Source organism: Sciurus vulgaris (genome assembly GCF_902686455.1).
Source record: "Sciurus vulgaris genome assembly, chromosome: 10".
NCBI lineage: Eukaryota > Metazoa > Chordata > Mammalia > Rodentia > Sciuridae > Sciurus > Sciurus vulgaris.
This window is the reverse complement of record NC_136470.1, coordinates 73,108,243-73,135,467: the sequence shown is the minus strand read 5'-3', so window position 1 is coordinate 73,135,467 and position 27,225 is coordinate 73,108,243. Positions and strand designations below refer to the sequence as shown.

The 27,225-nt window shown below is 48.9% G+C and overlaps 1 protein-coding gene across 2 annotated transcripts in view; it reads right to left on the bottom strand.

The window, feature by feature from the left end:
• Positions 1 to 310: 310 nt before the first annotated feature.
• The window catches only part of PDIA5 (protein disulfide isomerase family A member 5), a 90,823-nt gene continuing 63,908 nt past the window's right edge, over positions 311 to 27,225 (bottom strand). For both annotated transcript variants that reach the window (XM_079155311.1, XM_079155310.1), the window contains 6 exons: positions 17,000 to 17,070; positions 16,337 to 16,497; positions 12,214 to 12,344; positions 7,693 to 7,763; positions 899 to 1,033; positions 311 to 538 (listed from right to left, as the gene is read on the bottom strand). In XM_079155311.1, coding sequence (XP_079011437.1) covers positions 458 to 538; positions 899 to 1,033; positions 7,693 to 7,763; positions 12,214 to 12,344; positions 16,337 to 16,497; positions 17,000 to 17,070 — 650 coding nt within the window. In that variant the 3' untranslated portion in view covers positions 311 to 457. The remainder of the gene's footprint in view (positions 539 to 898; positions 1,034 to 7,692; positions 7,764 to 12,213; positions 12,345 to 16,336; positions 16,498 to 16,999; positions 17,071 to 27,225) is intronic.

Below are 27,225 nucleotides of genomic sequence, written 5' to 3'. Positions count from 1 at the left end.
AAACCACAAGGGTACAGAAGCAGCCACGGCTCAGTTTCCGGCTACTTTGGTATCCCGATCCCTGGTCACCTTCATGATTAACCTCATCAACTAGCCTTTTCCCCATAGGGTATTTTGTGGTCCACTTCCTCTGCTCCACTGTCAAATGACTGGCAGGTGCCAGCGCCCCATGCCTCCAGGAACCCCCTCCCTGCAGATGTGACTCTGGAGTGACTCTCCCTCCCGGGAGGACGTGGACAGCAGAACGGGAGTCTCCATTCCATGTGAGCCTGTTAGTAAAAGCTCTGCAAAAATAAACCACACTATCAGATAAATGGTTCAATTTTATTTCAAAATTGTACAAAAGGCCATAAGTGGCTATAAAAAACTTTGTCTTCAGAACACGTTGAAATTCAGAAAGAACAACAAAACTGGTATCATTCACAGTGTAATGGAAAAGCTTCCTCTGAGGCAGAAATTACAACTCCTCCTTCCTTTTCCCTAGTTTTTCGAGGTCTCCCTCCCGGAGGGTTCGAATAAAATTGGTAAATCCCAATTCCTGTTGGGTAGGGAAGGAGAGAGAGAAAGGAACTTAAAACCCTGGGCCAAAGTGCAAGTTCCCTTCCCTCCCCACCACTCAGCCAGCTCACAGAGCGCGGGCAGGATTGACAGGGAGGCTCTGCTTGGCCTCTGAGGCCAGCCCCAAGAAGCACGCGAGGAATCCACCCGGTTCTGGGGGCAGGACTCTGGGCCAACCCCTTGGGACTCCTGCAGCAGTGTGTAGCTCTATCTGGTCCTGGGGGCCGAGGGAAGTTGGTGCCAAGCCTTACAGCTGTGATGTTCCCAGGGAGCCGTGTTCACTGCCTCCTGAGTAGCTGATTCAACAGCAGAGACCTGGGCAGCGGCTCCCCCAACTCACCGTCCGATCGCTGTCATACTTTTCGGCAAACTTCCCGTAGTGATAGTAGTGGAAAGTGGGGTAGGCCTTCACAGCCTCCTGCTGACACAGGTCCTGGTTCTTGTCTTTGACACAGTCCACAGCAGCACAGGCGATCTAGGGGGTGAAGCAATGAGGGTCAGCGTGGTGTGTGCTGGACTGAGGTGAAAAGCAAGAGCTTGGAAGTTATTTCCCAAGAGCAAATCTCGGGTTGCCTGCACATTGAGACTTGGAGAATCAAATGTGTGGCGCACACCTATAATTCCAACAATCGAGGAGGCTGAGGCAGGAGGATCCAAGTTCGAGGCCAGCCTCAGCAACTTAGTGAGACTGTCTCATAAAGGTACAGGAATATTAGTGGAGGAGAAGGAGATTGACAGGGAGGAAGGAGGGATGGGAAAGGAAAGGCGGAATGAATTTTATAAAATCCTGTTATGTGCATATATAAATATACCATAGGGAATTTTACCTATATGTGTGTGTGGAGAGTACCAATCAAGGAAGGATAATGATGAGCAAGGGGAGGATCAGTGGAATGCAGGGGAGGATGGGGCGGGGGTGGGGGCAAGAACAGGAACTGAAATGGAGTGATCAGATTCTGTGTATGTATGATTTTGCTGGGATGAACTCAGATACTATATATAACTTTAATGCGCTAATTAAAGAAATAAAATAGGCTAAGGATGTAGGTCAGTGGTACAGCACCCCTGGCCTCTATCCCAAGTACTTGGGGGGGGGTAGGGAAAAGATTTAGAGAAAATGACCTAGTCTTGGGGCCTCAGTTTCTTCAGTTGTAAAATGGGGTACTACCTAGGTTATCAGGATATCAGAAGACTAAGAGAATTCGAATGAGGTAGATGTGCACAGGAACTGACACAGCACGATAGTGAATGGCAGCTGTCAAAGCAGTCACTCCTACAGACCCAGGCTCTGTCCCCAGAAGCTCAGCGCCTGGAGAGGGAGTTGGGTCAACAGATAATCCCAACACGGGATAGCTCATGACTCTGAGCAAGATAGAGATGGCCCACGGTGGCAGTGGAGCTAAGGCACTCTGTGCCATTTACCACGTGAGCCGAGGCCTGCAGGGTGGAGGAAGAGAAAGCCAAAGGAGATTTTCCAGAAACTGGGAAGGAGTTTAGCATGACTAAGGCAATCAGGGTCTTCATTCAGAAAGAGGTTCTCAAACTGGCCACTGATGACTTCTTGTCCATCTAACAAATTCCATGCACTGGATAGCTTTTCCTTATTTGTTGTTCTTTCAAAATAAGAGGGTATAAAGCAAAAAATGGAGGACTTCTTTTCTGGTGAAGGTAACAAACTGGAGAAGGAAGGAAAAGGGCCAATTAATGGTAATATACAATACAGAAGTTTCGTGGAAAAGGGGAAAGGCAAATTCAGATGGGGACAAAGGGAGAAGTCCTCTAACCAGTTCACATGTTTTAAAGCCCTGTTATGTGCCAAGCCCGTTCTAGGTGCTGGGGTACTGTATGGTTTGAATATGAAGTGTCCCCCAAAGCTCCCGTGTTAATGCACAGTAAATATTCAGAGGTGAAATGATTGGATTGTGTGATCTGTAACCTAATCAATCCATCCTAGTTTGAACGGACTGACTGGGTGGTAACCATAGGCAGTTGGGGTGTGGCTGGAGGAGGTGGGTCACTGGGGGCTGCCCTGGAAGGGTTCGTCTTCCCTGGGATCCCTTCTCCCATCTCTGCTTCACTGGCAGCCATGAATGGAGCAATATTCCTCTACCACATCCTTCCGCCATGATGTTCTACCTCACCTTGGGCTCACAGCAATGGAATCAACCGCTTGTGAACTGAAACCGTGGAAACCATGAAATTCAAACAAACTTTTCTTCTCTAGGTTGTTTTAGGTATTTTGGTCACAGCAACACAAAGAAACAGGTACAAAGGTGACCTTGACAAAGACTTGTCATTAAATATCTTCCACATAACAAATGAGATTATTCTGGAGCCCAGTGAATGCTGTGAAGAAGTTTGTGATTTGGTGAGTCTACTTAAGACTGCTGACTAACCATGATTCATGGTGCTTTGGCTGCTGGTTACTCACATGAGGATGAGCCCCCTTTCTAGGTGGACAGCTCTGCAGGCCATCAAAGGCCACATCTTCTGATCACTTACTTTGTGCCCGGGTAAGCTGGCTTCTATAAGCTACAGGACTGACAGGCAGAGAGGGGAATGAGGTGCGACCTTCCCTGGAGCCACCAGAAAGCCACACCTGCCTTCCTCACCTCATGCTTTCCTACTGCCTCTTTGACCACCAAATGTCCTATGCGGTAAGATTTTTTAGAGGGGAGTTTGCAAACTTGCTGCACACAATCCATAGCTGGCTCTCAGTCCCATTCTATTTGGCCCACATAGAATTTAAAAAGAAAATAAATTTGAATTAGCTGCCAACAGAGAAAGGAGCCAGAAGATTTAATATAAAAATTTGGCTTTCCAGCTTCTTTTTAAGCATCAGAAGATTTGATGGCACCTGCCCTGCCTTCCCACAGGCTGGAGTGGAGAGACTGTTGCCTCGTTTGGCGAGGCTTGTGGCCTTCACCAGAGTCAGCGTGGGGCCTGCTTCACTCAGGCTGGCCAGCGGGTCCTGACAGGCTTCTGAGAACCCCAGCTCATCCTCCAAAGTGTTTTCTGAATTATTTAGAAAGGTGAAGCAGATGCTCCTTGGGTTGTCCAATGCAGGGTTTCATTTCTCAGGACAGGCATGTCCATGACTTTGCCTCTACCCAGTTGGCAGCAAAGGGCCCTCTGTGTCCAGCCCTTGGCCAAGGGTGGCAGCTCCTCTGCTAGGCTGTGGGAGTGTTTCATGAACATGGCTCCAGGCTGCTGCTCTCCCTGTATCCACTTTAAATTATGAATTTAATTTGTATACATGCCCTGGAGCTGTTGGAAACATACTGTATGGTTTTATAAATCTACTAAATTAAAAATGTGCACCTCTTCTGAATCCCTTACACTCACCACCAACTGCAGACACAGAATGTAACTTCTAGTTGCAAAGGGGAACACACTCACTTTCTATGGAGGAGAGACAGCTCATTCTTTGGGAAGAAGGCAGAGACTAAACCTCTTCTCAATGCTCCCCGGTTCACTCGCCCAATGCCTGGTCCATTGGACCCACCAGGCTCTGGGTGATCACCTGCCACGGTATAGACACCTGTGACTTCTGGGTTTGTTCTATGGTAGCTGGCATGAATTCCTGGGTACAATGTCAAGTGTCCTGATAGGTCCTCTCAGCCCAGTACATGCCACAGCCTGGGAGCTCCTTTCCTGCCCCAAGGAGCTGGACTGAGGCCAGTGACAGATAGGGGTCAAGGACAAGTACTCTGGTTTTCTGGACCTCTGAATGGCATCCACCTGGTGAGGTCTTCCAGGGAACTAGGCCTCCGTTTCCCACTGCTATCTACCTATTACCTGCTTCTTTCCTTTCCTGGCTCTTCCTCCATCCCCTCTGGGAATTCCTGAGACCATCTCCCAAGTATATCCCCTGCATGCACGTGGGCCCCAGGCACAAGGCGTCTTCTGGGCGGGTTGAACCACACAATGCCTGCGTATTCCATTCTGACTCTGCTCCTTTCCTGCACAGGAACCGAGGGCTGGTCATTTAACCTCTCTGTCTTCTCCTCTGTAAATTGAGGACCATAATAATGCCTGGTCCATTAAGTTATTGTGAGGACTACATGACATAATGCTGTTAGTGGAAGAACAGTACTCAGGCACCAGCAGACACATAATATTTATAGGGATCTAAGGTGTCAAGGCTGCGGGGAATTCAAGGGCCACTGAGTCCCTGCCCTCAGGAGGTTTTCTTTACTCCTGATGGGCAAGGGCCAGCCTTATGACAGGAGGGCCCACACGACACAGCCAGATTACACCAGTGATGTGGCATTCACAGAGGGGGTGCCTGCTGCCTCCCGGCCTCCCCACAAGGTGACTTTCACACTGTGGCTGGCCCCATCCCGCACTGAGCTGGGCACACCTTTAAGTGCAGTAAAAGGTGAGCCCTTCCTAACCAGCCCAGTGGTTCCCAGGCTCCTCTCTGGCCCGCCAGCTCCCATCATGGATCCTTGTCCTCCATGCACTTTCAATAACACCATTTGTTCCAAGGCTAACAGTCTGCAGCCCTTTTTCCAACAGTGTGTCAACTGATAAAGCCCCCAAGTAAGCTCCTGGGTGGGGGTGGAGGCTCCCCAGCTAAAATATGAGCTGCCTCACACAGCTTTATTGATTCAGTAAAATAAATCTCTGCAGGAGCTAATATTGACTTTGGCTATGAAAATGGAAGTGAAGAACCAACTGCATATTGATTGGGGAAGGAACTGGGACTGGCTGCTGGGTGGGGAAAAAAAAAAAAAAAAAACAATTCCAGCTCAGAAGAGGCAGCAGGCGGTGGCAGGAAGAATGGAGTTGGAGACCCAGTTCTAGTTGTCGATAAACGGCTGGATATCCTTGGGCAAGGGATACAGCTCTTCTCTGGACTCTGATACCTCATGAATAAAAGGGGAGTGGACAGGCCAGTGGTTCCCAGACACCTGGGAAAAGCTGGTGGCCAGGACAGCTTTCCAAAATCACTGATTTCGGGAAGCATCCCCCAGAGCCTCCAATCTGACATTTGCAGGATGGCATCCCACAATTGTACACCATGCCTGGAGCACAGAATGGGCACAGTCACCTTAGCCCTCAGGCCAGATGCTGGCCCTGATAACTGTGCTGCCTACAGGAACCTCAGGTGGGCAGGCTGCTGAGTGACAGTGATCCCTGGCTTGGAATAGGAAGGAGGGACAGAGGAAAGAGGACAGAGAGAAAGAACCCAAGAAAAGGCCAGCAACATTACTGGCCCACCTGAAGATAATCAAGCTAAGGAATATCAGTGTTCAAGAGAAGCAGGGCATGAAGGGAAATGGGGACCCTCTGCATCAGCAGAGAGGTAATGAGGAAGAGGGAAGCTGGCTCTAGGGTGCCCACTGTGGGCCTGGTAAGCCCACTGTGAGGTGAGTCAGGCCACAGGACAGGCTGGTCCCAGATGGTCCCAGCAGTGATCCAGTGGGTAGAGAGGGCCATCCTCCAGGGTTTCCTGGCTCCCCTGGTATCTCTCCTGAGAGAAGCCAGCCCAGGCTCTATTCATCAGTGATCCCCAGGATCCCTTCCCAGATCTCCTGGAGGCTGAGTAGATCTGAGCAGCAAGTGGGACAGGGAGACTAGCCACCTCAGCTATTCTGTCTGTCCCAGAGCACAGTGCTCTAGTAAGGGGTGATGGGAGCTGATGTGGAGTGACAGCTATTTCAGTCCTAGAGTGGGCAGCTGGGCTGTGCTGGACATCTCTGGAGCCCCCGTGGTGTGTACGGGGCCTGGGTGTCACAAGTAGGTGGGGACGGTGAAGGAGACAGGACAAGGATGCCCCTTCTTGCCATACCTCTGTCAATCTGGGACAAGCAGCAGGTCTTTATACTCCCTCCTGGTGGGATGAGGGATGCCTCAAGGGCACAGCCAGGACTTATGGGGGACAGTAGCACTCCCTGACTCCAGGGAAGAGCCCCAAGGTCTGAGTCTAAGTGGGAATGTGGTCCCTAGTTTGTTCCCACCCTCCATGTATGTGCCTGTCTTTCTCTGGCTTACTATCCCTGAAAGTTCTCAACACACATCTCTGTGCTCCCTCTGGGACTGTGCAGGTGATCCTAGTACAGGTATTTCTGCCTCCATGGGCCTGAAGAGCAGCTGAAGGCCTGCCACTAGGATGGTAATCTATCTCTGTTTCACGGGTGCCCCTCCCCACCTCGGCTGAACCCTGTTCTGGCTGCTTGGTCTGTATGCTGTCTGTGACTCTGCTTAGTGAGTGCCTGGCCCGAATGTCTCCCTGCCCTGGTCCAGCCTGAAGATTCTGCCTGTGAAAATAAGGCAACAGTAGCAGCACCCCCAATTCTGGGCATAAGTGTGGGAACGTGGGTCCTGCCCTGCCCTGTGCTTCTGAGATCTGTTAGGTAAAAGGTTGCTATGGCTGAGTTCAAGGGCTGGGAAGAGTCTTCGCAATCATCTCTGCCAGCCCACTCACTGGGAAGATGAGAAGGGAATTCAAGGCTAGGGATGGGGAAGAGGGGTTCAGTGACACGGCCCGTGCCTAGCAAGTCCATGGGCTCTGTCCGCATCACCACAAAAAAAGAAGGGAATGCAAGGACTTGGGGCTCATGGAACTTCCCTGAGTCCTGGAACTGTCTTGCCCTAGGGGCCACAAACTGCCCTCTCCCAGTGGCAGCCTGGCTGCTGGAGCTGCCTGAGGGCTGCGCCTGGTGCCTGCATCCTAATCCAATCTGCAGATCCAGCTTGTTAATTTTATGCTTCATCAGCTGGCGGCTGCAGGAGCCTCTCGCTCAGGAAGGATGAGGCTCCACTGGCATGGCCTGGCTCTCCTCCATTTGACTTTTGTGGGTTTTTTTATTTGTATTTTTAATTATATAAGTGATGCATGACTACAACCCTACTGTAAAAAAATAGACATATGACCCTTTTTACTCTCCCTCCTCCAAGTCAGCACTGTAACGCTTCAGTGTATCTCTCTTAGTGGAATCTGCAGCACAAATCCAGCCTCCTCTGTCTTGCCTTATAAAGAAAAAAAATGTCCCAGTTCCCAAAGAACCTCCTTGGCAAAACTGCACCTATTTAGGGACAGGGGCCTGACTGGTAGGGAAGAAGGTATAGGAATGAATGGCAGGGCAAAGATGGAGGTAGGACAAGAAATGAAGGGGATATTCTTACCTTCCGGTCATCTTTGAAGGCATCAGCAGTGGCGGTAAAGTATGGGATGACCTTCTTACAGTGTGGGCACCCTGTGTGAGAGGGGACAGATTGTCACACACTGAGACTGCAGAGCCAGGGCCACTTCCATGAACCTCCAGAGGTTTTTCCAGGAATCTCACATCCTGCCCACCCCACCATCTGGGTCCATGTGTCAACCTTGCTAATGAAAACACCCCCTGCTTGATATGTGGGCATGGGGCTTTTCAGGAGTCCCTGACACAAGCATCAGTGTGCTCCTGCCTCATGACCTTCCATCTACCTGCAAGAGGTAGCTCGCTGTGGTTATTCTCCAGGATTCCTCCACAGAGGCTGCCCTTAAGACTGGGAAGAACCTGATCCAGGGAGCAGAGGGAACTTTGGGTTCAGGAATGAAGCACATGTGCTCAGGATTCCTGAGCCTGTCACATTCTTCTTTTGCCCCAGGATAACAGAAAAATCTCTCCACTTCATGATTATGAAGCGACACTGAAGTAGCATTGGGAAAGACAGGGGACAGGGCAACCGCTCTGCCTGAGCCCCCACGGCTCGTGCTCCACTGCTAACTTCAATATTCCTGGAAAGTTCCACACTTTGCTCTACACCTTGACCTGGAAACCAGGACAGGACTCAAGACATCCTAGGAAGGAAGACGAACTACAGCGAGTCAAAAGCCATCCTCAAGGCCCCAGACACTTCCTGTTCCCAGGAAAAGGCCTGTCAGAGTGGATGAAGGCCTGTGATGTTCCGCAAACATGTGCCCTTCCCTGGTGGTCTTGTGTCTTGGTCTGTGCATCATCCTGAGTCCCTTCATCTGGGGTGCAGGGCAGGACTGTTTGTGGCCACTTTCTTCAAGTGTCACAGAAGCCCAGGAAGCTTCAGGCTGCTCTGGTCTTTCCCTCAATGTGAAAAGATCAGGACCCAAACCAACCTCCTCTCTCACCTTTCCCCAGATACTATTGAACAGAACTGCCAAGAGGACAGAATGGCTTTGACCCTGACTGTGGTAATTAATTCTGATCAAAACAGGTGGGAGAGGCCACAGGCTCCAGGAGGAGACCTGGCTCTAGCCACAACTTCCTGCTAAACAGCCTGCATGTCCCCGCCTCGGGGAAGCGGATGACGTGGTGGGGAATAGAAATAGCTTTGCTCTTCTGCTTTCTCCTTTTTAGAGTAAGATAATAATGACTGGCATTTCAAAGGGTTTTGTGAAACGAAATTAAGGTTAGGCTACAAATTTAATCAGAACATAGCACTTGAGCTATGTTCTGAGGTGGGTGGGTGGGCCATATGGCCAGGCTGGCAGAGTAGCCGGCTGGACCAGAACAGCGTTGGGGGTGGTGGGGAGGGGGCTTAGAGGGATTTCCCCAACATCTGACACAGAAGGAACAGAAGAGATCTGGGCTGGTTATGGGTCATATCAGAACTAAATGAGAAAAAGTACCTAGCACAGCCCACACGGCAGATACCAGATGGATTCCTTTTGATTGCCTAAAATGACAAATACAAGTAACGCTTAGCTAATTTGACCTAACAGAGGGACAAAAAGCGCAAATTCATGAAAATGTCATACTATAAAGGAGTGATGTTATATAATTTTCAAAACATTTAAAGAACCCTAACTATTGGTTAACAATGTTTGTCAAAGGCTAACCTTGCAGGCAACTACAGGTCCCTGTGCACTCACAAACAGTATTAGGCTGGCTGAAAATAACCTACTCCACCCTCAAAATCTGGTTTCACTATTAATTTTCACTTTTTAACCTCTTTGCCTATTGAAAGTATAAATGTTAACTGTCAGCTTAGTGCAAATGTATGTACCATCAATTTAAAATATCTGGGCTTTAGATTAATGGCCTCAGTTGCATCTCATTTTCTCATTATCCAAAACGAAGAGCACGGCCGATTAGTAACTGGAGGGGAGGATGGGGGGAAAGCATGTGAAGATGTTTCCAGGAGGTGGCAGGTGGATCAGGGAGGCACGCTTTTTAAAAAGTGGGGCTTTTTAAAAAAGGCACCCCACCTTGTGGAGAAGAGTGGGGAGAGAGGAGTCAAGAGTGGGGAGGTGGGTGGAAAGTCCCACAGTGATTGGCCAAGCTGGCCTAGGAAGGGCTGTCCCCATGACTGGGCCACATGGCACAGGGCAATGACCCAGCAGGAGGAAGAGGAGTGGAAACCAGGGGCAGCATGTGGGGGTGACAGAGGGGACACAGGAATGTAGGAATGAAGTAATGTGGGGGTGTGAGGACATGGGGAAGCAGGGATGTGGGGGACTAATGAGCGGTGAAGTGATGACCGTGGAGTGGGGGAGGCAGACAGTGGAGTGCGGGGCAGCAGGAGGGGGTGGGGCAGGATGTGAGGGTCAGCTTCTGCCTTTGGCTTCACCCTCATCAGGTGTTTGACTGTACTGCTTGAACTTTCTGCAATGCTGCAGTGTTTAAACTTTTTTCTTTTTCTTTTTTTTTTTGTTTTTGCCTGTACTGGGGATTGAGCCCAGGGCCTCACACGTGCCAGACAGGTGCTCTATCACTGAGCTTCATCCCCAGCCTTTTTAAAAATTTTATTTTGAGACAGGGTCTTGCTAAGTTGCCCAAGCTGGCTGAACTTTCAATTCCCCTGCCTTGGCCTCTGGAGTAGCTAGAATTACAGGTGTGCACCGCAGTGCCCAGCTAGCTTCTCTCTATATAAATGAGTTTAAGTATACTGTAATGTACATAAGTACACATTATTTTTATCATTGAAAAAAAGATTTCTTTGTCCATAGGTGGCCTTCCCTTGTCCCCCAACCCCCAACCCACAGACACTGATGAAGATGTGACACCTAGGAGTTCTGAGGCAAGATTTGGGGACAGAAAAGGGCAAAAGAGAGATGGGAAAACTCTAAGGGTTGAGCCTTTGCCAGAAAGTGAGTCATTGAGTGACAATGCCCTGAAAGGACTGTCAGTGTAGACAGGCCCCTGAGGCCTGGCAAGGACATCCATGGTTCCTTCTTTGTACCATGGGCGACAACGCTGCCCAACACAGTCGCTGTTTGATCAAAGAAGGAAAGAAGAATGGAACGTGAATCTTACAGCCCACCAGGGAAGGAGTCTCTACCTCAGACATCCTTGAGGTTTAGGAGCCTGTCTGCTCCAGTGTCTAGTGGGGCCTTAGGTCTATCATGAGGGTCCCTCAGTCAGGACGCACCAGAGAGAGGCAGAGGAAAAGCCTGGCTCTGGTTCAGAGGTCTGGGTGAAGAGACAGGAACTGCTGGCAGAAAGCATTTCATCTGTACTTTGTGATGTCCACCTGCCTGGAAGCTGGTCAAGGACTCCTGTAGCCAGGTGCTCACTTGCTAAGAAAACTCTTGCTGAATAGTGCTTGTGACAGAGAGCTGCCTGGCAGAGGAAGGGCCTGCCACTAACTCGACACAAGGCCTTGAGCAGGTCATGCCTCTCCTGGGTGTCTCGTCTCTGCCTTCTTCTGCCCTGAAGGAAGATGTTCTCAAAATCCAAGACTGATGAGGACAGTGAGAAAGAAGCTCTATAAGGAACTGAGAGAACAAGTACTGCTCTGAGAAGAGGTGGAAATTGAGGGGCAGGAAAGCTGCCCCCTGCCACCACCCGCCCCCGCCACTGGCCACCAGAGAGAGGGGTTTGAGGCCAGGGACTGCCAGGCCCAGGCAGTGGCCCTTCCCAGACAGCGAGCGTGAGAAGGCATTACAGATTACTGCCACTTGAACAGTGGGGGCAGGAGGGGAGCAAACAGGAGGGCCGGCTACAACTGAGCGGGTTTATGACTGGATTGAGCTGCCTGGCTTCTCCGTAGACAGCAGCTTTTATTATCCTCACTCCATTAAGCTGAGCTGTAACCTGGGGGAGGGAGAGAAGGGCAACAGAACAGTGGGAAATTCTAAGAACCTTTCCTTCTAAGTGTCAATTAACAACTTCAAAATGGGAATACACAAAAACCCGAGGTCACAAACACCCACGTGAGCAGACCTGTCACATCCTTAGCTTAAGCTCTGATTAAAATGAGAAACACAAGGGACCTGGGATGTGACTGTGCCTGTTCCTGTACCACAATGTTAAACCCAAATGGCTCAGACCCATTGGGAAGGTCATGAGGAGTTCCAAAGTCCCAAAGGTGAAGACAGTGCCTGGAGGAGGAGGAGGAAGAGGGGTGGAAAGGAAGAGCCTGCACAAAGAATCCTGGGATGGGAGGAGACTAGGTCCCACCAAAGAGAGAAGCACAGGCTTTACACTGAAAAAGGAGCCCCCCAAATGAGGGTGAGAGCCCCAGGGAGCTGACAAAGGGAGATGCTGGATGTTTAAGGCCCTCTTAGCCTGGGGTGAAACCAGGGAGCCTGGATCCTAGCAAGTGATTCTCGAGTTGACCAGTGGCTGTCTTGGTCCCTGGGGATGTGGTGAAAGCCAGTTGGGTTGGGGGGTGGGGCACGGTATGCATTCTTGGTTTGGGGAGCAGCCCCTCTTGCCTCACCCCTCAGGGGCATGAGTTACTTACAAGGAGCATAGAACATGACCAAGGTGTGTTTCTTCCTCTTCAGGGTGTCCCGGAAGTTGTCCCCCACGAGATGCAACACGCTTGTCTGCTGCTCTTCCCAAGTGGGCTCTGGGGGTGGAGGGGCCTCGGGGCTGCAGGAAGCAGGGGTGGGGGAGCAGTTATGAGGAGGAAGTTAGAGACTGACAGGTGTACCAACTCCCAAATTCCACCCCCACAGGAGCACATATGAATTCCTTTTGCATTACTTCTGAAATTTCACTGTAAAACCTCTGTTTAAACACAAGTTCACATCATCCACAAAAAGATCCCTTCTGAGGGAAGTCATTTGTGAAGTGGTGGGAGACCTGGTCCTGTTTTAGGCCAGGCACACCTTTGGCTATGGGCCATCAGCCCTCCCTAAGGGTATAGAACCTCTTCCAAGCCCTCTCTCCCACCCTAGGGGCTCCCCAACCATCTTCTTCTCCAAAGCTTTTGTTCTTAGAGAGCACAGGCCAAGAAGTCACACAGGCCTAGGCTCAAATCTGAATTACTAGCCTGCTGTGTGATCTTGGGTAAGTCACTAAATCCCTCTAAACCTCTATTTTCTTTTCTGATGAGTGAACACAGTGGTACCTACATCTGAGATATCTATGAAGAGCAGAGACAGTTTATGTAAAGCACCTATGTGATCAAGCAATGGATATTTACTAAGAACCTGGAAGCTCTAATAAATGACAAACAGTAAATGTCTGTCCCCTGAGTAAATAAATGCCTGTCCCCTGGTTTCTTCCACTCTGCTTCATACAACGATACAGAAATTTTGCTGTAATTTTGATCTGGAATGTTCCCCAAAGGCCCATGTGTTAAAGGTTTGTTCCCCAGAGTGACATTATTTGGAGGTGGTGGAAACTTTTAATAGGTGGGGCTTAGTGGGAGGTTTGAAGTTACTGCTAGGTTTTAAATTCAGTGCCATGAACTGAAACCTCCAAAACTATGAGCCAAAATAAACCTTTTCACTTTCAAAGTTGATTATCTCAGGTATTTATTACAGTAATGGAAAGCTGACTATCACAGAGCTCCAGGGTCATTTAAAAGCTCTTGCTGCCCTTGCTCCCCTGCCTCTACAACCTTTTTTCCCTTCCTCTTCTGAGAAGTGTCTCCCCCTGCACTCTCGTCACAGCTACAGCCAGGCCTGGAGCACAGCTGGTGTGGCATGGAGCTACTCTGACCACACTCACTTTTTAGAGGCCCTCTCTGAACCAAAAGCAGCCATGCCCTCCACCTTCGCACACAGTCCTTTCTTCCAATTCTATTCCAAGCCTTTGCAATTTTCAAAAGATGTCATCCCTTTGCATGACTTCAGTGACACCCACGACTGAGGGTAACTCCAGGTATTTATCACCTATTTCCAGGTAGAGGCCCCACTGGCACCTTCAACCCACCAAGACTTAGAGCACATTACTCTTCCCTCCTTCACACCTCCAAATTGGTCTTCCTCCCCCATCTTCTTCCTGTTGGCAAAGCACCCCGGTGATCAAGACGGACCCCTCCCTGCCTTCCTGTCCTCCTCTTCTCTTTGTCCTCTAGGTCCCCTGGCTCCACGATGAAACCACCAACCTGACCTTTCTGCTCTTCCCTTATCCTGAACGTTGGTTTTTTGGCTGCTGGTCTGCAGGCACGTCTCAATCACCTGCAGCTTGGCCACCTGTGCAGACGCCATCACCTCACCTGGTACCGTCTGCTCTCCCTGCTTCTGGGTGAGAAGCTTCAATCCTCCACCCCAGAGCCATCTGCTGATCATGCACCACACCACCTGGAGGCTCCCTTCCATGTGCCTGGGAGAACTACAATTTGTCCCTGGGCAGGGTCCTTAATGTCTCTGAACATGTTTTTCTTCATCAGTGAGACAGGAATAAAAACTCTTATTTTATTAAAAAATAAAATCCTCAGTAGGATTTGTGGGTGACACAAGACATGAGTTAGAAGAGCAAGGGACTGGGGATGTGGCTCAGTGGCAGAGCACATGCCTTGAATGTGTGGTGCCCTGGGTTTGATCCCCAGCACTGTGAAAAAGCAAAAGAATGAAAAGAGATGGGAAAGCATCCTACAAAGTCTGAGTGGTATCATCGCTTGTCACATATTGTCAGTGAAAGCCCCCTGATGGCTGTGATCAGTCATAAAAATAGCCTCCTTTGAACATTTACACATGAGACACCACACTAAGTGTTTTTCACACTTAATTCCCTAGACGAGTCTATGAGAAAATATTGTCTCCATTTTACAGAGGGGAAACTGGGGCTTCAAGGGGCCAAGTAAAAGGCCATGTTCTGAGAGCATCTTGCAGTCCACGAAGGCCAAGCTTTTTAGGTTCTCTGTAGTAGGGGCTACATACAGGAAGGACAGGGGCTCCTGTGCTCACCACGTAGGTGCAGGACTCTGGTGCACTGATGAGCAGTGATCAATGTCCTGCATCCCTCCTCTTCATCAGGATCTGTAACCTGATCCTCCACCTGGCTCAGTGCCCCCCAGAGCATGGCTGGAATGGTGGGTGTGAATGAATCACAGGCATCAGACACCAGAAGGCTCAGGAGGAGTGAGCACCTGCTCTTTCTCGGAGGTGAGTCACTCCCTTTGGTTCCTCGGACAAAGATCTGGCTACTCTTAGCGGTGAGCAGTACAAAGTGGGAGGAGCCAGGGCCAGGCCCTGCCTTCTGCTTGCCTCTCCTGGACCTCATGCTAACTCTGCTCCCGTTCTATATGCTGCTATTTCCCCAGTTACTATGGCTGAAAGTTCCATTCACACCTCTTGAACCAAAGCTGCAGGGACAGGAGTCCCAGACTTTGGCCTTAAATAAGCACTTCTCACCACGGAATGCTTATTTACATTAGGTTGGAGGACCAACGTTTTAACCAAGTACTTCAATCAAAACGCCTTTGTTTTGCACAGTTCTTGTGTTGCTTTGTGACTTTTAGTCTTGCTTTGCCCATGGGCATCACTACCCTGTGTACTAGGGACCTTGGTCAAGGCTAGAATATGGCTTCTATTACTCTGTCTTCCCCCAACTGCTGAAATGAGAAACCTCCTGAAACACTCAAGCTGTGTGTGAACATTCGAATCTGGCAGGGGTAGGGGAGGGGCAGGCAGAAAGAACGTTGCTCAACTGTGTCCTGCTACTCAGGCAGGGCTGGAGGCCTCCTCCCTGTCTCAGTGCACCATGCACTGGGTCTCATTAGTCCCCTCACAGAGGGGGAAAGACTTACTACCGTGGGATCTCAACCTCTTGGGTCTTTGGGTCAATAACCACAAAGCTATGTAGATTCCCTATACTTACAGGCTGCGTGGGTTGAACTGTGTTCCCTCCAAATTCATATATTGAAGCCCTAACCCCCAGTACCTCAGAATGTGTCTACTTTTGGAGAAAGAACCTTTAAAAAGATAATTTAGATGAAGTCATTAGGGTAGGCTAATCCAGGGTAACTGGAGGAGATTAGGATACATACACAGGGAAGACTATGTGAAGACTCAGGCAGAAGATGACCGGCCACAAGCTAGGAGAGGCCTCTGAAGAAACCAACCCTGACAACTTCCTGATCTCTGATTTCTAGTCTCCAGAACTGTAAGGAAAGACACTTCTGTTGTTAAACTAGTCTGTTGTTTTTTTGGTGTATGTGTGTTGTTGTTATGGTGTGTTAATAAACTAACACATAGGCTAAGAGGGCTCTTCAAAAGCTTATCCTCACACTACAGCAGTCGACACTGGACACTACAGGAGGCCCAGGCAACCACCAGCAAATGGGGGGTGAATGAGGCCGACTCTGGATGTGAAGAGCTGCATGTTCCCTTCATTCACTCAAAAGGAAGGAGTTCAATGCAGATGACAAAATGGGGCTAGGGAGACTTAATGGGGAGGGGAAACAGAGGACCTGATGAAACTGTATCCCGAGGGGCTGCCGGGAACATGCTGGCTTGACACGAGGTCAGCATGAGGGGTGGCCTTTGGACAGAGGATGTCAACTCTACCTTGGCTCCTGTGAGCTCTGGGCCAAGAACCTTGGGCTGTAAAGTGTACTTCATCTTTTCAAGGTAGTCCCCAGTGGCCGACAGCCAGCAGTTAGGATGTGCTATCAAGATCATAAAACTCACTTCTGCATCCACTCAATAAACTTCTTCTTTGTTCTGAGCGCGGGCACTGCATATTTCTCTCCGTTCTTAAAATACTTCAATGTGGGAAACTCTGAGATGTGGAATCTCTCTGCCAGGGCCTTGTTGACAGTGGCATCGACAGCTGCAAGGACACCAGAGCTCTGGGATGGGGGAAAGGCCAACCATGCATTACAGCCTCAGATGCGGTGCTGGTGGAGAGAGGAGCCCAGATGCCAGCCCCACGCCCCTCCCAGGCCTGCCGCAGTCTAACTGGGGGTGACTGGCCCCCAGGAGTCATACATATCAGGGAACAGCTGAACACTGGCATGGGCTGAGATATGGTTTTTGAAACTGCCCCACCAACCATGCTGGGAAGACTAGGGCCTGCTCCCAATAGTTAAGGTCCCAGAGAAAAGACAGAGCAAGCAGAGGTCATCTAGACAGGTATGGGAACATAGCTCCATAGGCTTTCTGTCCCCCTCCATCCCTCGAAGGGGCCCCATCTGTCCAACCAAGATGTGTCTACTGAGGGACACAGAAGTACTGCAGGCCCCCAGGAACTGGGAGAGCTACTTTCAGGGCGTACGGGAAAAGTCACTGTAATGATTCTACGTGTCAGTGACTCTTCAAAGGGAAAGATGAGGGACCGGGGAGGGAGCTTACATCCGCTTCTCCATGGAGGACTTCTGCTGCACTCTCAAACTCTGGCTTCATCTTCTTACAGTGTCCACACCCTGTGGGGAGAGATCAAGAGAAACCACTTCCATGGCATGAAGACCCTGGTGATGTCCTCTGGTTGCCTCCCCAAGACAGCCTGGTCCCATTCCCAGAATCTGGAGTATGTGAGAGAAAAGAGAACAAAGACCAGCTCAGAAAAATCCTCTTCTGCCTAATCCACTGGGGGTGGACTGGGGTGGCAGGGTACCCAAGAGATAAAAATGAGATAACTACACAAGCAACACGTGCAACACGAAGATAGCCCTGGTGTGCCGGGCACTGATCTAGTGCCTTATATCCTCACATCGGCCCTACAGGTAGGAACCGACAGGATACCCACTTCACAGATGGAAAAACTGAAGTACCAAGAGGGCAGGGGACTGCCCTCAGATGCACACACAACCCCAGGTCATAGAGTCAGGCTGAAAATCCAAGTAATCCAGCTGGAGGTCACAGCAGGAAGCAGGTGCCTACTATTCCCGTGTTACTATTGCCGCCACCATCCCTGGGCCTGGAGTTGAGCATAAGAATTCACAGAAGCAAAAGCACAAGGGAAAATAAGTTCAAGTTGTCCCCACAGGAGAGGGGGTAGGATGCAATAAGCACAGAGATGGACTTCTAGTTTCCAGATGAACAGTATTTTCTTGGGATAAAGACAGCTTTGCCCTTTCTTCACAACCACATGAACACAGTTGTATGTCATAAAGAATAACATGATACGTTAGGAAGATAACAGGCACTTGTGTAATGACATCAGGGCATTTGCATAGAAAGAGTGCTCTCTGGCTTTCGATGCTGGAGGGGTGCCGGAGGGGTGCCGGAGGGGTGCCGAGGTGAGGAGATCAGGACTGGCTTAAGATCGTAGGCTGCTCTCGAGGAGAACTGGCTGCGTGGGGATCCTGCATACACCAGCTCAGCGGATGCCAAGATGTGACTCAGTCTTCTTGGGGTGTGCTACTATGTGGGAGCTGACAGCACAATTCTGATTGTTAAGACAAAGATAAGAGGAAAGGAAGACAGACTTGTATGATCAGAGACTTCCCACGTCCTCCCAGGAGCACCTGAGCCATAGAATCAGCCTCCGTTGAGCCCTCGACTGGGATGAAGGTTCCTGTCTCCTTCAAGGTCATTCTTACAGAGCTTAGCTCCAAGTGGCACTGAGACAAGAGCCTGTCTCACCCTTCCATTCTATTTCTGCCTATACTCAGCTTCCTCAGTCCATCCTTGCCCAGTCCCTTCTGGGGACAAGGGGCCCCAGAGCAGCTACTCCCACTTACTGGTTACATAAAACCTAACTGATCATCAAATTTCCATCCAGTGTTGTCAAGACCATCCTCTGGAAAAAGCACTGGGGACCGAACTCAGTCAAGGAACTGACCAACCCAGGTAGCAGCTATAGCTCTCAGCTACACCAATAGGTTGGTTCTTAACAAGTGATCACATGGCAGAGTGACATCACCTCAGAGGTGCCACAGTGCCCAGTGAGCAGGAAGGAGAGAAAGAGCCAAGCACACAGGCCCACTGTACAGGAGCTCCTTGGACCTGTTGGGCCACAATGCAGAGGAAAGGGGAGGCATTTCCTTGGGCAATTCCCACTTAAAGACAGAGAGGAACAAGTTCTTTTAGACCAGAGGGGGAAATAGTGCCTTCAAGAGATGAACCAGAAAACTGCACTCTCTGTCCCTGTCCCTACACCCTGGAGAGCTGGAGGCTTCTTCCTTGAACCCTGACACATGCTGTACACATATTACACCGTCACCAGGCAGGGCTGCACCTACCAGACTATGATACCTAAAAGGCAGGGCCCGTGGGATTTCTACCTTGTACCTTCACAGCAAAAGGGGTCATTTAATACAAACCTGTTAAGTACTTATTGCTGGCAAGGAATTAAATAATTAGTAGAGAACAGGGGAAGACTTCTGGAGGAGGCAGGTGACAGGACACATGGAGGGTAGTGAGTAAGAGGGACAGCACTGCCCACTTGGCAGAGCAAGAGCAGCCCAGAGGAACGGGGATGTCCCAGGTCCCGCTCAGCAGTGCAAATTCTGCTGCTGGGACCAAGGACGGGCCACTGTCCCAAGGTGCCTCTGGACAGCAGCGCTGCTGGCCCCAGGGGACAGCCTAGCTCTGCTAGGCCTCATTCTGACTAGAGTCCATTCAGATTCTGGGTCCCACAAACTGTAGCAGGATCAAGGTCACAGTCATTTTGAATTAGAAGAACACTATTTTCCATAAATGAACTTCTAGCGTCATCATAATCCACGTGTCATTTTCTAAACAATCAGTTTACAAAGGGTTGATATGGCAAGTTGGTCGGTTGTTTTCTCCACAGAAACCATTTTATACCCAGATTACAAGCAGATTCCCCAGAGCGACCGCAAACGCCCATGTAACAGAATGTACCTGAAGCATACAGAGTGTTTCCATCTCACTGAATCTGCCCCCAGATGGGAAGGCACAGCCTACAACCCAGCTGAAGACACAGAGCCGGTCCCTCCTGCCAGGCAACAGGATGGAGAGCACTCCGCCAGGGCAGGGGGCGAGGGCAGGCAGAGTCTACTGCCTCTAACAAAATCTCCTCCCCCGTGTCCCCCTCAAAGGACACAGCTATACCTCCAATCTCATGAAAGACTTCCCGGGATCTCAGTTCCCCTTACTGGCTCACAGAACTCAGATCCCAGGCCAGGGCAGAAGACTGCCCAAAGTCACTCCAATCCTCTTCCCAGGGGAGGTACATGGAAGGGCTGCTCCACTGGTGTCCTTCCATGCCACTCTGTAGGTCGGCAGCAAATGGGACATTCTGTGGAAGGTTCTACTGACTTACCATGAAATAATCAAGATTAAAAAAAGTATTTGAGGGCTGGTTGTGGGTCAGTTGTAGAGCGCTTGCCTGGCATGTGTGAGGCACTGGGTTGGATTTTTGGCACCATGTATAAGTAAATAAAATAAAGGTCCACCAACAACTTAAAAAATAATTTTTAAAAAAAGTATTCGATTCTAATTAGGATAAGAAGAAAGGAAGAGATCATTCTTTGGGGCTTATGGTCAGGATGAAACGTTCTACAACTCTCACCCTGAGGTCTACCACCAGGCCAACAGCTCCCTGCACCCTACAGGAGGTGACACCCATTCTCCTGCCCCCAGGCTGACTCGGGTGGAATCAGGAGGCTTGTACTACACAGAGACTTTGAGAAAAGAAAATTCAGAGACACTGCTACTGTTGTGGGTCCATCACCAAGAGCCCAGCCCACCCTGGAGAGGAGGAAGAGAGTGATCCCTGCAGAGTCCTCCGAGTGCCACTGTCCCAAGTGTCCCGAGTGCCATAGGCTGGCTCGGTGCACCGGGGAGGATGCCTGGCAGGCCTTGGGAGGTGTCCCCTGAACACCCTCTCCCTTAAACATATGGTGGTGCTACGGTCAGGCCAGTTGTTGGCAGGGTCCTTGGTCAAAGTGGAGTGGGACTGGAGTAAGGATCAGGGGAGGAAAGACAAAGAAAAGACTGCCATGGACATGCATGGAAAACCAGTTTCCAAATGTCCCAATCCCTGTGGCAAGACTCCTGAAGATTAGAGAATCCACCTTACACTGGTAGAGAGTACTACCTTCAGAACTTTACCAGGGTCCTGCTCTTTGGTGCCATGTACTGCCTGTTTCTATTAGTAACAGCCAGAGATGAGTTTTGAGACTAAGAATTGGCTCACCTGGGAGATAGATGGTATCGGCCCGTGGTGTCTGCCATACATGTGGAAGGCTGGCTGGGGCATGTGCCAGGAAACTTCTAAGACTCCCCCAAGTAAGAAAAAGTTTGCTGTCTTCCGGAGACTTCTAGTCTATCTGTGCAGCCACATGAGATGTGTGACAGAGTTCAGCAGGTCTGTTTTATAAAGCCAGAAATCGTGGCTCCAGGAGATGAAGTGATAAATCCACCAGGGCCTCTACCCTCTTTACCACAGCCCTTTCCCTGATAGGTAAGGTCTCTCTGCACAGAGTCCACCCAGGACATTCTCTTGTGATCCCACTGGGTTCTGGCCCTGTTGCATCTTCCTGGTTTACTCAAGCCCCAATGAATGAGTTATTTCTCAACTAATCACAAAATATTTCTTTCTTTCTTTCTTTCTTTTTTTTTAAACTGAGGATTTAATCTAGAGACAATTTACCTCTGAGCCACATCCCTAGCCTTTTTTTTAATTTTTATTTTTAAATTTTGAGACAGGGTCTTGCTAAGTTGCTGAAAGCTGGCTTTGAACTTGTTCTCTTGCTGCCTCAGCCTTCCAGGTTGTTAGGATTACAGGTGTGCACCACCTCTCCGTAGCAGCATTACAAAATACTTCTTATTCAAGTATTTCCATGGCATTTAATTTTATGCTGCCTTGTGACTGTTACATTGCTGTGCTCTGATATTTAAGAGCACCCAGGGTATCTTTTCAAAACAGAAATCACATCAAATTCCCTTGTTTAAAACTGTCTGACAGATTAAAATTCCAATTCCTCATTGTGGCCACAAGCCTTGTATCTTCTGGCTCCTGTCTGTTCCCAATCTCAACTCAGGTCCCTGCTCTACTCCATGCTGCAGCCTCAGGCTACCTTCTCCTCTCCTATCACACCCATCTCAGTTCTACCTCAGGGCCCCTGAATATACTCTTGCCTCTGCCTGGAGCATGGTCTTCCCCCAATCTCCATGAGGCTCACTCTGTATCACTGAGGCTTTGGCTCACTTTTTATTTCCACAGGGTCCTTCGCTGACCACCTGACCAGAAGGAGCCTCACCTCTTTACCTCTCTTCCACTATCCAGCTTTATTTCCTTAACTGTACTCAAAATAGCTGGAGTAGTCTGATAAATTTTGTCCTGTCTTTCTCTCAGCTGGAATGGAAGCTCCAATAGGCAGAGGCTTACCTGTCTGTCTAGCTGATAGTGAGAGACAACAGTCCTCTGCATGCTTTCTGAATGAATTAACTTCAGGACTGTCCTGTTGAGGTGTCCACCTATGCACACAAGCTGCTGTGGTTTGGAAGTGTCCTCCACAGGCCCAAGTGTTAAAGGCTTGGTTTCTAGTCTACGTGCTATTAGGAGGTGGGAGAACCTTTAAGAGGTGGGGCCTGACAGGAGGAAGATAGGTCACTGGGAACATGCCCTTGAAGGGGATCATGGAACCCCAGACCTTTCTTCTTTCCTTCACTTCCTCTGCCATGTGCTCCAGCCATGACATACTACAACCACAGGCCCCAAAGCAATGAGGTCAATGGGCTGTGGAACAAACCCTCTGAAACTGTGAGCCAAAATAAACCTCCTATTTTGGGGTTATCTGGGGTATTTTGTCACAGTGATGGAACACTAACACACAGGCTTAACTTACTGTTTTGTGGGCAAGGGTCATGACTTGCACTTAATGATTGCTGATTTGACTAAGCACCTCTGTATAGCTGGCAACCAAGCTAGTCCCTGTACATACCCTCCTCTCCCACTACCACTGTGTGCTTCCTACTAGTCTAGAAACGTCTTCAGAAATCAACATCTGTTGATGTTGTTCTAACGTTTCCCATACGTACCCCAGAGATCTTCGATTCTAGCATCAATTCTTTCTGCCCCCTGAACAAGACACCAAGAATAAGCAATAAACTTCTGAAAAGAGTTTTCAAAAATGAGACTGGCCAGGCTCAGAAGAGAAAGCCTAGCTGAGCGAAGGTTTCCCTGCCTGACACCTGCCTGTCCTGGAGAGCTGTGGTGACAAATGATGCCTGCCATGACCTGAGCCCCAGCCTCCTAGGCCTGGCCTTTGGCATGTTCCTGGCTGTGTGGGCTGTGGAGCAACCAGAGGAGGAGGGTGAGATGTGGGGAACAGAGCTCTGGCCTGCTGCATTTAGTGTTCTCATTGTGATTTGACAGGCCATTAAGTTTTATTGCCAAACTTCCTTGTTGGGTTTTTATCATCTGTGTAAGTGCACTTGCTTGTAGTTTCGTGATATGGCATGGAGGTCTGCACATCAATTCCTGGATCATGCTCTTTGGGCTGTGGGAAGCTGGTCTCCTGTCAATCCTAACCCCACAGATTCCTCTTCATTTCATTAAATTCAATTACACTTATGATTTTATTACAGATCAGCTATGGCACTTTCCTGGCTACTAGATTTTTCCAAGGGACCAGATTAATCTGTAAAGGTCCCTAGTAGCCAGCTCTCTGAGTAGTACCTGGGTTCTAGGTAAGCCTGTCTTCTGCTTGACCTGGAACTTGTCTTAGATCAGCCAGAAAGAATGGGTTTTCTACAATTAGTTAGACTCACTGATGCGTGAATACTGTGAAGGGCCCCACGGAGACCTCAAGGGTTCTTCTAAGGCATCTCACTGTCTCGGCACCAAAGCTGACTCGCTGACAGACATCATGGGCAGATTCACGCACTGATGGATGCCTCTATGCGACACAGTCCTTCTTGCACAGTGGATCCCCCTGCTCTTATGAGGTACAAAATGTGGAAAATAAGTGCTTAAATTCTTATTTCCAGGCTCCCATCCTAAGGAAATAATCTGATATATGGACAAATACTCATGCATGAAATGTTCTCTGCAACATGATTTATAATGTAAAATTTAGTAAACTACTCAAGCCCTCAACATTATGGTGCTGGTTGAGCAATTTATGGCAGCATTAGTTGATGGAATATTATGTGGCCACCAAAAGCATGTACAAAAAGGTGTTTTTAATTACATAAGAAAATATAACAGTACAGAGAAAGTGTAAAGAAAAAAGATGCATGAATAAAAGACTACATTTACATGAAAACATCTTCAAAACCTAGGAATAAGTGAAAAAAATCAGAATCACAGAAAAATGGATAGAGAATGATTCTATTTTTTTGTTTGTCTGTTTTTTTTGTAAGGCAAAAATCCTGTAATTTAGGTACAAGTACTTAAATTAGGAGAAAGAAGGTCATGCCAATCTTAGTAGTACCCAATCCCACAAAAATGAAGTGGGTTTCCACTGATTGTACTAGATTCTGATGTACCTCCTTAACCTGCACTGCCAACAAGAAGGAAGCTGTTAGTATTATTCTTGAATTATTTGTACAATCAGAAAAAGAAAAGTAATAGCATGAAGGTGTTTTATGGCATGACATTACACAAACGTATACATGTGTTCACAAAAAGGACAATTTTACTGGATGCTAATTTTTAAAAGTTAAAAATGGGAAAATATAAGAAAAAGAGACTTGTAAGAATGAAGGCAAAAAAATGAAGAGGGTATCTCTGGATAATGGGATTATAGGTGGTTTTATTTCCTTCATCATTTATATTACTCTATACCTTTTTGAATTTCTACAAAGATCATACATCACTTTGAGAATTAGATAAAAATAGATTAAAGGTAAAAAAAGACAACAGCAAGACATCTAGAGCCTGACAGGGACCTGCCACCAGAGATAGCCCAGGTCCCGGAAGGCAGGCAGGCACAGTGGCCTCTTGCACACACCTGCTGGAGGTGAGCTGGGCAAAGAATCTCACCTCAGGACTGTTGCCAAGGACAAGGAGCAGGAGGTGGGTGGGGGCGGAGTCTGTGTCTCCAGTTAGTCCCTGAAACACAGGCCAAAGGACCAGCAGGGGACTCTGGCTCCCTGGCAGATTTTTCTCAGGCCTCAACACCTACGGTGTTGGTGGGCCTGGCAGAGGACAAGCTGCTTCTCAGGGATGCCCTTTGCTCCTTTCAACCCACTCCAGTGATGCTGACCAAGCTGGTATAACCACTGCACTGTTCTTCCCTAGAAGTTACATGGAAAAGGACAGAAAACAAACAGCAAGAAGAGAAGAGTGACAGTGGACAATCCGACTTCTCAAACAGAATACTGCAAAAAGAAAAGAGGTCCAAGGGAGTAGCAGCAGCCTGTGTCCTGCTGATATGCCCTTTGCAGATCCAACCTTTGTCTGTGTGATGGGAGGACAGGTCTGGAGTTGCAGGTTCCCACGTCCCATGTGCACTAAGAACCACAGGGTGGCCAGGTGTGAAGCCTCTCAGACAAAGGAGGGCTAAGCTAGTGGGAGGCTGCTCTAAGGCTGCAGGATAGAGCTCTGTCACACACAGCACTGTGCACATGGACACACTCCTCCAGCTCGGCTCCTAGAGGGCCCATGGGACACATCTGGTTAGAAATCTCAATGTGAGCTGGGGTGGGCTGGAGCTAGCCTGCGTGGAGGGCCAAGCCCAGTGGCTAATGTATGCTTACTCATTCACTGATGACCTGGGAGTCAGGGGACTAAAGAATACGTGTGGGCTTTCAAAAAAGACTCACTGAGAGGGAGAGAGAAGGGAGATGATGAGGCCACAGGGAAGCTAAGCAGGGGAGTGAACGGCAAGAAAGCTGGGGAGAGGCAGGGGTAAAGGAGCTGGGGGCCAATGGAAGTCGAGATGGGGCCAACTGTTGCTGCCCGCAGCAATAATCTTGCGGTAATTTAACGGAGATGGACTGGAACTGAACTACTTCTATTATCTTTATCTGGGCTACTTCCTTGCTTGTTTGCTTATTCGCTAGTTTATAGAGGAAGAAAGGCTTTACTTACTTTTAGTTTTAGAGGAAGAGAGGCTTTGAGAGGAAGAAAGACTTTGCTTAGAGGAAAAGAGACTTTGCTTAATTTTAGAGAATGCTACTCTTTTAGAGAGGCTATGCTTATCAAAGGTCTACTGCTTCTTAAAGGTGGGTCGCTTCTTGGAGGTGCGGCATGCGGCCTACAACCTGCGACCCCTGCCCAGGTGAAGAGAATGTCCTATATACCTAAGGCAGCCAATCAGCTTAGGATTAGCATAATTGAAGCACACCCCTTGGTACCAATCAAGAAAGAATGAGGAATATCTGTTGACCACTAGCCCAAAGGAGACGTTAACTAATTAGGCAGAAGTAGATCACGCTGTGTTAACACTAACTATGCACCACCTCTTGGCTCAACGCCAGCCACCATCTTAGGGTTACCCAAACATGTCTCTGCAGCCAACCTCAGCATACTGAGGACATACAACCAGGTTCTGTGTGCTCTGGCCGAGGACCCAAGAATGTGCTCCACAGGTGTCCTGTGAAAGTTCCAGGCAGAGAAGCAAGTGATTTGCCTCTGGAACATACAGTTGTCAGGGAGCACCCACCTTGGGCAGGCCCACGTTTTCTTGGGTGGAAAGCAGAAGACCTTCTCTCTCCAGGCTTTTCAAAGTAGAACCAGTAAAGAAACTAAGTGGCTGAGCACTTACTACACAAACAGAAACAACACTGCAAAGAGAGTCTGTGAGTTCTCTCTGGAAGCACCATGAATAATTTTAATTTTCTTCTCTATACTTTCCTATATTATTCCTTTACAAAATGCATATGCATTACTTTTATAACTAGCTAAGAGTCATAAAAATAAATTCTGTTTTTTAGATTGAGTCCTACTCTTCACTCTTACCGTGTGTTGGGGTGTTTCTTACTGCAACTGTTTGGTATTTTCCTGGCTATTCTTTTCCAGCTCCAAGTCTTGCAAATTTGAAAGTATGTCATGTTTCTTATAGCTTCAATGAAGTTGCTGTCTGAAAACAAGTGCACACCCTCTAGCCAGGCCCAGGCCAGGTTCACAGTCACAGGCCCAGAGAGATGCTCCCCAAGGGGTGACACCACCCCGCCTGACTCTCCACATCGCTCAGGAAAATAGCAACTCGCTTTAGCAAATGTATTAAGAAAGGCATGCCAACTCATGCCAGTCACCCTCAGGACTCCTGTGCGTCCGGCAATCCTGAGTAGAATGTATGGTCTGCTATGTCGACAGATCCCTGTTTATTTTCCTAAATCTCCACACAACAGTCTGTCCCCAAACCATTCCCAACTTGGCCTGGGACTGACTGACAACTATTATTCTATGATTTGCAGAAGTTACCTTTTCAGGACATGGGAAGCCTGGGATGGCATCGTGGATTTCTGGCTTCCTGACACTTGTCCTCGTTTCCTGATCACTGGGGGCTTTTTACACTGCACCAGGTGTAAAGTCCAGCAACTAAAAGCTCTGCTCTCAGCTCACCTGTCCTGAACTCTGAATCCCCTTTAAGCCCTGCACTATGTTCCTTCCCAGATCAAAGAGCATGCTTCCAGATAAGGAAGGGACACGGAGAGAAGAGCACTGAAAGTGCAGTCACTGCCATCTGATGGGAAAATCACCTGGCAGTTCATTG